General features: G+C 37.3%; 1 protein-coding gene across 1 annotated transcript in view; it reads right to left on the bottom strand.

Moving 5' to 3' along the window:
* The window catches only part of ube2wb (ubiquitin conjugating enzyme E2 Wb), a 94,815-nt gene extending 83,035 nt beyond the window's left edge, over positions 1 to 11,780 (bottom strand). The window contains exons 1-2 of the mRNA XM_078540311.1: positions 11,728 to 11,780; positions 10,461 to 10,552 (exon numbers count right to left, since the gene is read on the bottom strand). Of these exons, the coding sequence (XP_078396437.1) occupies positions 10,461 to 10,552; positions 11,728 to 11,742 (107 nt within the window). The 5' untranslated portion in view covers positions 11,743 to 11,780. The remainder of the gene's footprint in view (positions 1 to 10,460; positions 10,553 to 11,727) is intronic.
* Between the last annotated feature and the right edge of the window lie 456 nt (positions 11,781 to 12,236).

The raw sequence follows: 12,236 nt of genomic DNA, 5'->3' as shown, positions 1-12,236 counted from the left end.
TATCTGGCCAGACCAGGTAAGGATGGTAGATTTCCTTCCCTAAAGGAATTAATGAACTGGGTGAGTTTTGACAACATCGATGATAGTTTCATAGTCATCATTACTGATGTATTATCCATTCTTGGACACTTAATACAGGACTAGCTTTATAATTAATTAACAGATTTATAATTAATTGAATTTAAATTCCACCAGCTGCCATGGTGAGATTTGAACCTGTGTCGCTAGTGCATTAGCCTGGGCCTCTGGATTACTCAATCACTGACATTACCACGATGCCAACATTGCCCCCGAGGACGAGAGGACCAGGATATGAATAAGGATTTCCAGGACAGTTATGGGTAGGAATTGGACAATATTATTAAGTGGAAGTAAGTGGCCTTGGTGATGGATAGGGTGCGAGTTTGAAGTTCAGTTCTAAAAGGGACAAGGTATGAAGGTTGCACAAGATCTGGTTCAGACTGAACAATAGCTTCAGGGAAAGGAGAGGGAGTCAGTGGCAAGAGAAATGAGTTTATGCTGCAGGCCGAAAACAACGACTTCAGGCTTCCCAACATGCAGTTGGAGAAATGTGAATTGTCTGCAACTTGATATTAGACCTACAGCCTGGGAGCACAGAGATAGTTGAAGGACCAAGGGACCTGTTAGAAATGTACAGATGGATATCACCAGCATACATATGGGAAATGATCCTGTGTCTACAAATGACGTCACTGATGATAGCATGTAAATATGGAAGGGGAACAGGCCAATGGGTAGATTTCTATTTATTGGTTAATTTATTTTTGCACCAAAAGGAGAGAACATTTAATACATTACATTATGCATGTGTGCAAGAAAAATAGAAAAGCAGTTTTTTTTTTAAAATGGCGCAAAACTTTTATATGTTGATATTGAGACACACTTGGGGGTACTCACACAAGGAACACAGAAAAGTTAGCTTGCAGGTACAGCAAGCAATTAGGAAAATAAATGGTGTGCCTTTATTGCAAGGGGATTGGAGTACAAGAATAGAAAGGTCTTGCTACAATTGTACGGAGCTTTAATGGAATACTGTGTGCAATTTTGATCTTCATATTTAAGGAAGGCTTTACTTGCATTGGAGGCAGTACAGTGAAGGTTCATTAGATTGGGTCCTTGGGATGAAAGGGTTGTCCAATCAAGAAAGGCTGAGTAAATTGGGTCTATAATCTCTGGAGTTTAAGAGAAAGAGGGGTGAAACATTCAAGATTATGAAGGGGTTTGATAGGGTAGATGCTGAAACGTTGTTTCCCCTGGCTGGGTCTAGAAAAAGGAGGCATTTTCAGGATAAGGGGCCAATCATTTAGGATTAAGATGAGGAGAAATTTCTTCACTCAAATGGTTATGAATCTGGAATTCGCTACTCCAAAGGGTTGTGGATGTTCAATCATTGAATATATTTAAGGCTGAGATGGACAGATTTTTGGTGTCTCAGAGAATCAAGAGATATAGGAAGCAGGTAGAAAAGTGGAGTTAAAGCCCAAGATCAGCCATGATCATACTGAATGATAGAGCAGACTTGATGGGCTGTATGGTCTTCTCCTGCTCCTATTTCTTATGTTCTTATGTAAAAATAGCAACAAAAGACAGAAATCACTAATCTCTTAAAATTAAAAAATGTTTTAAAAAGATCCTACACACAAGCTACATATATTACACTTGTTATCCTTATGTTTGGAATTCTAGGCACAATTTATGCATCAACTAAACTCAATCAGCTGTTTACTCATATTACCTTCATATCACATGCGGTACTGTTACAGCATAAAATGAATAAATGCGCATCAGTACCATTAATAAAACAAACTGAAAGAGATGGGTCATATGGGTTCCATATCTACATGGGCTGGAGTACTAAAAGAAATGCTGAACATCTGCTGTACTTTTCCGTACGATTAAAAGGGGTATATATAATTTGTTTACAATTATTAAAAATCATGCCCGCAGCAGAGCTCTGTAAATATGGGTAAATCTGGCCTTCCAATTTCAATGAGTGGGTAGTAAAGTATGCCAAAGAATTGATATTTTCACACATCAAGAATGCAGTCTATAAATTACATGGGGATCCTCAAAACTCATTCATTAAATATAAAAATCAAAATTGCTCTGCTTTCTCCAAAACACAGCTGTAAGTATAACATCTAAATATAATCTTCAATATGTACTTATAGATTCACACATAGGTCATTTTATGAAATTACATGTTATGATGCACAGCGAGAAGGAAATAAAAACATACCTTGAAATGTACAGATGGATACATACGTTTACCAACTCCTAGTCTAAGTGTCCACAAAGAGCAACTGTCTAGTGTACAAAGTCACACTTCATTGTACCGAAACTATGCTTTCACATAAAAAAAAATCATTCGAACTGAACCTGAAGCGGCAGCTATAACAAATAAGTTGAATCAAGCGTACAAACGCCACAGCTGCCAACGGTTTAATGGTGTCGCTATTACTGTTAAATTATATAAAAAAGTAGTTTAAATCCCTAAATTTGAAAATCTAAAATTAGAAAGTGCAAATTGGAATTAAGGATGTTTTCCAAAAAAAAATCCAGCCAACCTTTCCCAGGGCAACTGAGACAACAGCAATAAAAAATGCGAGCATCATCCCTGTGAAAGTTGAACATGGAAAGTGAGCCCTGATATCATGTTCTACAACAATATGCTTTTATTAATAGAAAAGTTGTTTCAATGAATTCCAGTCTGCAGGTTTACTAAAATTGTGTATAACGATTTGGCAAAACTATGAATGGGTCTTAACAAATCACAGGCATCTGAATCAGTATTCTGGCAATGACTATTCAATACTGTCTTGCACTTAGATTACAAATTTGTAATAATCTCACAAATAAAGATGATAATTAAAAGAAATAATTCCCATGCTCATTCAAGAGCTCATAAAACTTCAGCAGATTAAGAGACTTTACCTATTAAATTATCTGAATTGCAGATGCGAATATTACAAAATTATAACTCAATGCTTACTTTTTATTAAACCCTTTTGAATATTGAAAAAGTCTAAAATAGATGTTTCTTAAATCTTTCAAGAGTGCAATACAATAAAAGTGTCAAATGCTGATATAGAACTATTTATCAATTGTAGATTAGTTACTGTAATCTATCATTAACAAGAACGAATGAGCACTCGGACAACTAAGAGGTGTTCAAAGAGAGTAAGCATAGATTTGTCTGACTTACATAGTTGATTCTTGAGCAAGTAACTAGATGATGACTAAGGGGTATGTCTATGCATCTTGTTAAATGGACTTCCAGAGGTATTTGATAAAATGTTTCACACGGAGATTAGCAAAAATGTAAAGAAATAAGTCATGACATTGGAGGTAATCTTGTGAAATGGATTGGTAATTGGTTGAGAGAGTAAGGACAAAAGGATCGTCCTCTGATTGGTGGGTTGTGACAATTGGTGTTTTCCAGGGATTTGAACTGGGTCCTCAGCTTTTCACCATGACTTGGATGAAGGGAGAGGGAGTTGTATATCTAAGTTTACATTTGACACCAAGTTAAGAGCCATAGTAAGTTGGGTCACAAAACTAATATTTTTCATAATATTATTGTAGGCTTATGGGTGAGGGTGGCTCTGTGTGACTGATTTAATTGAATTAGAGTCAGGTAGACTGCAAGATTAAAATTACTGAGAATTAGGTATAAAGCAGGCTTTTGAAATGGAGAAGGACAAGCAAGGATGAGGGTTCCACATGTAAGGTGTGAATGAAATTTGCATTTTTAGATAAGTGAAGGGGTTGTTTGATTTTCAAAGGGATGGTAGTATGGTTACAATTAACAAGATAAGCAAGGCCACGCTGTATGTTTATTTTTCCCCAAAGGTATTGACCATAAAGGCAACATTGAAGATTTTTATATTATGTGAAAAGTAAATCTCCAAAGACATGCAGAACAATGGGATTTTACACACTAAAGAGACAGAAACATATATAAAGAAGGATGGAAGGTTACATAGGGGATGGCCATGTAAAATCTTGAAAGACACACAGTGTAAAGCCACCTTGGAGAAAAGCCTCTAGCCACTTTGAAGTGCTGCTCCAGTACCTAAAATTGTATTAAAAGCTTTTGGAATTCCACTGTTGAGTGTGTACTGTGGTAACCTTGCTGGATTGCGTATTTAAATATAAAATTTATTTTAGACTGATGCCTTAAAGGGGGTATGTAGTTGGGAGTCAGGTTAATTTGGAATTTTGGGATTTGTTATAATATCAAGTAAATGCAATCTTATGTTTGTTTGAATTCTTTTCTTTTGCTAATAAATGTTTCAATTTAATTTTAAAAATCTCTAAAGTTGTTAGTGGACTCACTACTTCAATGCACAAATCTTCTCGTAATAAATATAAATTGCAAAACCGTTGCAATAGCGTGGCCAAGTTTCCCTTGTGGGTTTGGTCCGCCTGGTACATATCATCTGCCATATCATAACAGTTGTATGAATGGGAGTAGGGGGTCACAAAGACAGAGTAGGCCAAATGATGGCAAATAGAGTGAAGTGTGAAGTTAACTCCCATGGATCAAAGAAAGAAACCAGAATATTTTAACGGTGAAAGGCTAGGAGTTATCAAGAAGCAAAGGAATTTCGGTGTTCCTGTATACAAATCATGATAAGTTTGTTCACAGTATAAAAAATAATCAAAAAGACTAATGGAATTAAAGCCTTAATCTCAACAAGGTTGGAATTTAAAAGTGAATATGTGATGCTTCAATTCTTCAGAACCTTGGTAAGGCCCAATCTGGAGTTCAGCTTTCAGTTTTGGGCACCAAATTTCAGGAAAGATGTATTGGCTTTAAAAGTCATACTGTGCAGGTTCATCATGATGACACCAGGGTTAAATTCAGAACTGTTTGCATAAACCTGACTTGTATCGTCTTGGATTTAGAAGGTTGAGGGTGAGCCAACCAGGTTTACAAATGATAAAGGGGTTTGACAGGGCAGAAACAGAGAACCTATCTCCTCTGCTGGGAAAATTCAGAACAAGAGAGCACAATCTTAAATTTTGAGTTCAGCTATTTAGGAGTGAAATGAGGAGGCACTTTGTACACTCCCACAAAAGGCTGAGGACATTGGGTCATGAAATTTTCAAGGCCAAGATCAATGGATTATTTTTTTGTTGGGCAATGTTATCAAACGAAATGGAACAAAACACAATAAATGGAGTTGAGGCAGCTATTATTTAGCTGAATGGTGGACTAGGCCTGACAGGCTGAATGTACATTCTTGTTCCTACGTTCTCATGTGCCCATGATCATTGTAAAATACAATTCAGGGATAGAATCAGAATGATCTGTAGTCAGTTTAAATGCCATTGTTAAAAGTTATTTAAGTTCTCAAAATTATGCACAAATGTTTCATAAACAATATTAGTCAATGCTGAATCTCTGACTGCACAATCTCACTTTGAAGAATGGATTTACTTTGTGAGCCTTCACTGAAAGAAATGTACCAAACACGATTTAATTTTCTTATTTTGCTTATAACAGCAACCCAAATCATTCAGGTAACAGTGTTAGCAATTAAGACAACTAGCACAATGGAGTATATACAAATATAAAAATCTCGTTTCTATCAAGCATTATGAAAAATAAACTCTAGCTGCAAATTGAATAGCAAGGAAAATTAACTCATTTTACCATGAAAGAGAAATCCTGATACTCAACAGCCTTAATTGATGCTAAGAAACCAAAATCTTTTCTGCATTACAAGAAGTCTAGATGCTTTCTTAGTGGGTTCATAATTGATTAGATAACTAAGTTGCATACACAAAGTATGAGGAGAACTGAAAAAAGGAACTATGAGGGGAGTTTAGACGGTTACATAAAAGAGAAGCTAAAAAGTCTTTTGTGTATGGGTAAGGCTGATTAGGGACCAAAGGAAGATGATCTTGTGGAAGCAGAGGGTTTGGCTAAGGTACTAAATTTACCCAATCTTCACTAAAGAGGAGGATGCTGCCATTGTGACATTAAAGGAGAAAGTTATAGAGAAATTGGATAGGATAAAAACAGAAAAAGAGGTACTAAAAAAGTTGACAATGCTCAAAGTAGGGCAGTTGCATGTTAAAGGTCGGGATGCGCCCAGAAGTTGCTATGGGAACCAAGGTAGGAAATTGAGGAGTCTCTGGTCATGATCTTCCAATCCTCCTCTGGAGTGCTGCCAGATGATTTGGAGGAGGGAGGCAGCAAATACTAACCACTATTCAAAAAATGGGGGAGAGGGTTAAACTGGACAAATACAGGCCAGCTAGCCTATCGTCAGTGGCGGGGAAACCTTTGCAAACAATAATGAGATAAAATTAATTGCTACTTAGGAAAATATGGGTCAATAAATCAAAACCAACACAGATTTATTGAAAGCAAATCGTGTATGACTAACTTGAGTGTGTTCTTTGGTGAAGTAACAGAGTTTTGACGGTAGTAATGTGGATGCTTTTGTGCATATAGATTTTCAGACGGTCTTTGATAATGTTTCACATAATAGACTTCTTAGCAAAACTGAAACCCATATGATTAAAAGATATATATAACAAAAATACATTTAAGGCCTGCCATAACTTCAAAATTTTCAGATGAACAAAACTCAAATGTAGCAAACAGTGAGGAGGATAGTAGAAGACTTCAGAAAGACACAAACTGGTGGAATGGGCAGACACATAGCAGATGAAATGTAATGCAGAGATGTGTGAAATTATTCATTTTAGTGGGAAGAATAAAGAGAATATAAACTAAATGATACAATTTTTAAAGGCGTTGCAGGAACAGAGTGACCTGGGAGCATGAGCGCACAAAGTCTTTGAAGGTGACAGGGCAAGTTGAGAAGGCTTTTAAATGGCATACAGGATCTTTGGTTTTATAAACAGGGGCATAGGGTACAAAAGCAAGGAAGTTAGGCTAACCCTTTATAAGTCACTGGTTGAAGTATTGTGGCCAATTGTGGGCACTGCACTTTAGGAAGGGTGTCAAGATCTAGAGAGGTGCAGAGGTGATTTATAGAACAGTAACGGGTGAAAGATTTCAGTTATGCGGAGAGACTAGAGAAACTTGGGTTGTTTTCTTAGATCTGAGAAGGTGAAGCAGAGATTTGATAGGTGTGTTCAATACTGTTTTGGCAGATTAAGTGAGAAGAAATGGTTTCCAGGGACAAATGAGTCAGCAACCAGGGAACACACTGGTAAAAGTAACTGGAATTATATCCAGAGGTGATGCGAGGGAAAAAAAATTACACTGCCTGAAAGGAAGGTGGAAATAGATTCCATAACAACTTTCAAAAGAGAATTAGATAAATATTTGAAGTTGAAAAGTGTGCATGGATGTGTAGAAAGAGCAGGCAAGTGCGACTAAGTGGATAGTTCTTTGGAAGAGCTGTTACATTAACGATGGGTGAATTGCCTCCTTCTGCACTATACCATTCTATGATTTTAATAAATGCTTAAAGGCAAACTCCAAATATTTTTGGGCTCATCCACAAAAGCATTCGCATTTCACAGGCTTTTGTTTCCATTACACTAAAAATTAAGTTGGCTCCTACAGTTCAACCAGCTACATGTGACTTATTAACTAGTCCCAATGTAGATTTTTTGCTTCCATCAAACACTAACTTAGGTTGATATAATTTCACCGATAAAATTTATTCACTTTTAAGTAGCACAACTTGATATTTTATTGACTGATACTGTGGTTATCAGTTCCTGTCAACTTATTGAAATGCAGAAAAAAATATCAAAATATTAAAGTAATCATATCCTTTTCTGGTACACTGAGGATGCACTTCCATATGAGTGAGAATTAAATTCAAATTGCATTCAGCTTCTACCAAAAAAAAATTCATTATCTGCAAAGGACTTTTTGTTAGCTAATTGGTTATTTGACTGCTTTCAAAGTACAGAATGTACTGAGCTTCATGACAAGGCTGTATTTGGTCTAGGTTCCTGATTCTATTCTCAAATTCTCAGGTATTAAAAAACTTTGGTTAAGTCAATTCTATTTAAACTGAAATTCGGACTGGTTTTATAGTGTTTTTAAAATAATGACTTTAACAAACGGTCAATACCAAAGACAATAGCATACTTTAATGACTGTATCAGACATTTCAGTCAAATATTTAATCCAGTGCAACAATGCATCAATTCATAATATGGTTACTATTTCTCAATTAACTGCAATATGCTAACATTATAAAGTTTCAGAAACTCAGCGGCTTCCAATACTTAGGAAAGGGGAGACGAGGCCATTTGGCTGATCATGGCTGATCTTCTACCTCAATGCCATTTAGGAAAATACACTACCCCATTTCCCTTGACATCTTCAATATCTAGAAATCTATCGATCTGTCCTGAACACACTCAACGACTAAGCCTCCACCGCCCTCTGAGGTAGAGAATTCCAAAGATTCACCAACCTCCGAGTGAAGGAATTCCTCCTCATTTCAGACCTAAATGGCCTACCTCTTATTCTGAGACGGTGTCCCCTGGTTCTAGACACCCCAGCCAGGGGAAACATCTTTCCTGCATCTACCCTATCGAGCCTGTAAGAATTTTCTATGTTTCAATGAGATCACCTCGCATTCTTCTAAACTCTAGAGAATACAGACCCAGTCTCCTCACAGGGTAATCCCACCATCCCAGGGATCAGTCTGGTGAACCTCTGCTGTACTCCCTCAGTGGCAAGTATATTCTTCCTTAGGTAAGGGGACCAAATTGTATACAATACTCCAGGTGCGGTCTCACCAAGGCCCTATACAATTGCAGCAAGACTTCTTTATTCCTGTACTCAAATCCTCTTGCAATAAATGCAAAATACCATTTGCCTTCCTAATTGCTTGCTGCACCTTCATGTTAGCTTTCAGTGACTTTTGAACAGGGGTACCCAGATCCCTTTGGGCATCAACACTTCCCAATCTCTCACCATTTAAGATATACTCCAAATTTTATTTTCATACTCATATTCCTAGATAGTTTTGGGTAATCAACAAACTTGGAAATATTACATTTGGTCCCCACATCCAAATCATTGATAAAGGTTTTGAACAAAGCCAAAGCACTGATCCTTGCAGTACCCCACTAATCACAGCCTGCCAACCTGAGAATGATCCGTTTATTCCTACTCTCTTGTTTTCTGTCCGTTAACCAATTATAATCCAACAACTACCTAACAAATCAAATTAAAAACACAGTTTGGTGTTTTCTTTACTATTGAACCAATGCCAACTGTCTCCTATGGAACTAGATCTGAACACTCAGATGAAATGTTTGTGCCATACTCCTACAAATTTTCTCAATAAACAGGATTGTGGTTTCCATTTTCTTTGAATTATAGTTTTGTAACTGATTGCATTGGATTAAGTACAACAGCTTTAATAGTATGCTCATTCTATGAAATCTGTAGTCTGTTATATATTACAGTCAATGATCATTTGCAAGACATTATAAGTTTTCTGCAGCACAAGAGATTTTTATTACACAAATCACTATATACTCCATTGAATGATTCTGTAAGTTAGGTATCTCAGTAATGCCCTACTGAAAATTCCACTCATTACTTACATATGGCCCATATGGAACTGAAACTGATCAGAAATTCCAAGCACCAGGTAAAACAGGTGTAATCACAGGCACAAAGGCATTACAAGTTATTGTGCTGATTATATACAGTTCTAAACCACTTGGAAGATGGAGTTAAAGTGATTAAACTGCCACAAATGGTACATACAAATCATAAGAGCTGAAACATTCCAGAATTACTTCTACAAAGTCAGACATTGCTAAACTCCCAAGTCAAGATAAACAAAGGCACTCCCTAGACCGTTCCCTTTTTCTGAAATGAGACATTACAATCATATCGCAAAAACACTGACCATATATAACCACTTCACTATAGTCACATTGGAACCTATTGAAAGTCTGTCACATCATGCAATACCTAACAAATTCACAAAACAAAAATCACTTCACATTTTGTATGATTCTCAAATTTCCAGAAATCTAATCAAAATTAGCATTCTTAAAATGGTATTTGTTGTAGAAACTCAGCTTTTGTTAGCAGCTATACTTCTGTTATTCACTACATAAATGTAACCTATTTTTTTTTTTAAATCACTGCTTCACTTTGATTTTTATCCAGCAAATTATATACAAATATAAATATTCACATTAGTGATTGACCTTATTTAAAAACATAGTCTGGATCAGTGAGCATTTTGTAACCTTAAATATACCTTCTCAAAAATAACAATATGAATTATCCAACTGAGTTTACATACACTGCTCATGTCTTGATAACCACATAGTAATGGCACTGGAAAATGATCCTCAGTAAAATTCTAGTAAAATTGTCAAGGTTATTTAAATGTACCTGCCTTATACCTGTTTTCACATTTTAAATAGATGAAAATAGACAAACACTTATAAATACATACTGTGTAATTGAATTTTGTACACTCTTCTCATTTAAAGTCATTCCTGGGGGTGGGTCATTTTGCAAAGCCATTAGCTCCTTCTGTAATCTTTTCTAATAGAGAAATACATACAATAGTTAGAAAAAATGCATTACTGTAATATTGTGCAAATTGAGTCATAACTTTCCAAATTAATTCACCACCTCTAAGAAGGCTCAGTTGCAGTCGATGTTTCACTTTAAAGTTAACATAATTGAATATGTGCATAAAAGTTCTGTACAGCACAAAACTTTATTCAGTTTTGTACCTTCCTAAATTAATGCTGCAGTTACTCTTTTCATGAACGTATCTCATTACTGTATAAATACTAATTGTCATAATCTAAACAATTGCTGGACTCGTATAAGAGATCACACTTGGTAGTGTTAAACATATATGCGCTATAACGTGCACAAAAGTCTGCACCAACTTATTCAGTTACAGCTTTCAAAATATGGATATGAATAAAAAAACAAGGATGTGAAATATAACACTGGTTTTCATTTACTGGACTGATGGAAGTTTTACCACTGAGGTAGCAAAGACACACGAGGCTCCAGTCCACATCTAGTTTCCATTATTACTTGTCCGCTCACACGTTAAAACGTTCGGCAATTATAAGTTTACAAATGTGAGGTTGCCTCCGCTTAATCACACAATCTTACCCTCGACAGGTTAGTCTCACACTGGGAAGGGGAAGTGAGAGAAAAACAAAGCTACGATGCTGAAATTGAAGTCGGTATGAGTAAAACAACTTAATAAAACAAATGACGATGGCAGGGCTGACTCCTGACTGCTCAGCCACTGCTGTTCCTCGACAGGTGTCGCTGGCACCTGTAACCTTCACAGGATGCATTATCACCTGTACGCACAGAAACAGGGGACAGACACAGATGGAGCCCAACTCTCTCCGAGGGGTCACTCTGTCGATCTCCTGCTCCCTTAGCCTCATCGTCCCGAGTCTGACATCAGCACCCACCAAAAACTGCCAGTCTTGGGGTTTCACCCCCGCGGTTTCAGGAGTCGCGCAGAAAAACATTTGTAAATGTACACAAATAACAACGGGCCGCTCAGTCGGGTTCCTCGCTTCCCTCAAGGCCCCCGCCCCGCCCCGCGTTGAGGAGACGGGGTGCAGGTACCGAGAATCGCCGGACCCGCTCTCCCTCCACTGCGGGTAGTAAACGATGCTGTGCCCCGCAAGAAAGCAACAATCCTCCGTGAAGCGTCGCCGAGCAGCTCAGACACTCACCTGCATTGACGCCATGATGGAACCCCCTCCCCCCCCCCCCACACCCCCGCGCCAGAGCCTCCACCAGCGTCACTGCGTCATGGCGCACACGGAGGCGCACGTGAGCAGCCGCGCCTCCCACCCCTAGCTTGAGAGAACCAAACGAGCTGGGTTTTCATTTAGTTTGTCAGCCGAACAGCAATTTATTTTCTCTAATATAACCTGTTTTAATACATTGCCATCCTTGTGAAGTAAAAATTTGCCCGTTTGTTTAAATGGTTTTACAATTTATCTTACACTTTGAAGATTTCACTTACAGATTTTTATCAGATGGAGTTTAAAGATTTGCACAAAACATAAATGATTGTTTTCCAACACCACAACAACATACATTTATATAGAACCTTTAAAATTGAACAGCATTCTGAGCAATTTCACAGAAGAGTAATGAGGCAAAAAATTGACATTGGAATGAGGAGGAGATATTGGGAGCAATGTTCCTGCTAACTTTTTTATTTAATATGCACAAG

Source organism: Cetorhinus maximus, chromosome 4 (assembly GCF_964194155.1).
Source record: "Cetorhinus maximus chromosome 4, sCetMax3.hap1.1, whole genome shotgun sequence".
In the NCBI taxonomy this organism is placed as follows: Eukaryota; Metazoa; Chordata; class Chondrichthyes; order Lamniformes; family Cetorhinidae; genus Cetorhinus; species Cetorhinus maximus.
The sequence above is the reverse complement of the archived record's forward strand: the minus strand, read 5'-3'. Positions and strand labels throughout refer to the sequence as shown.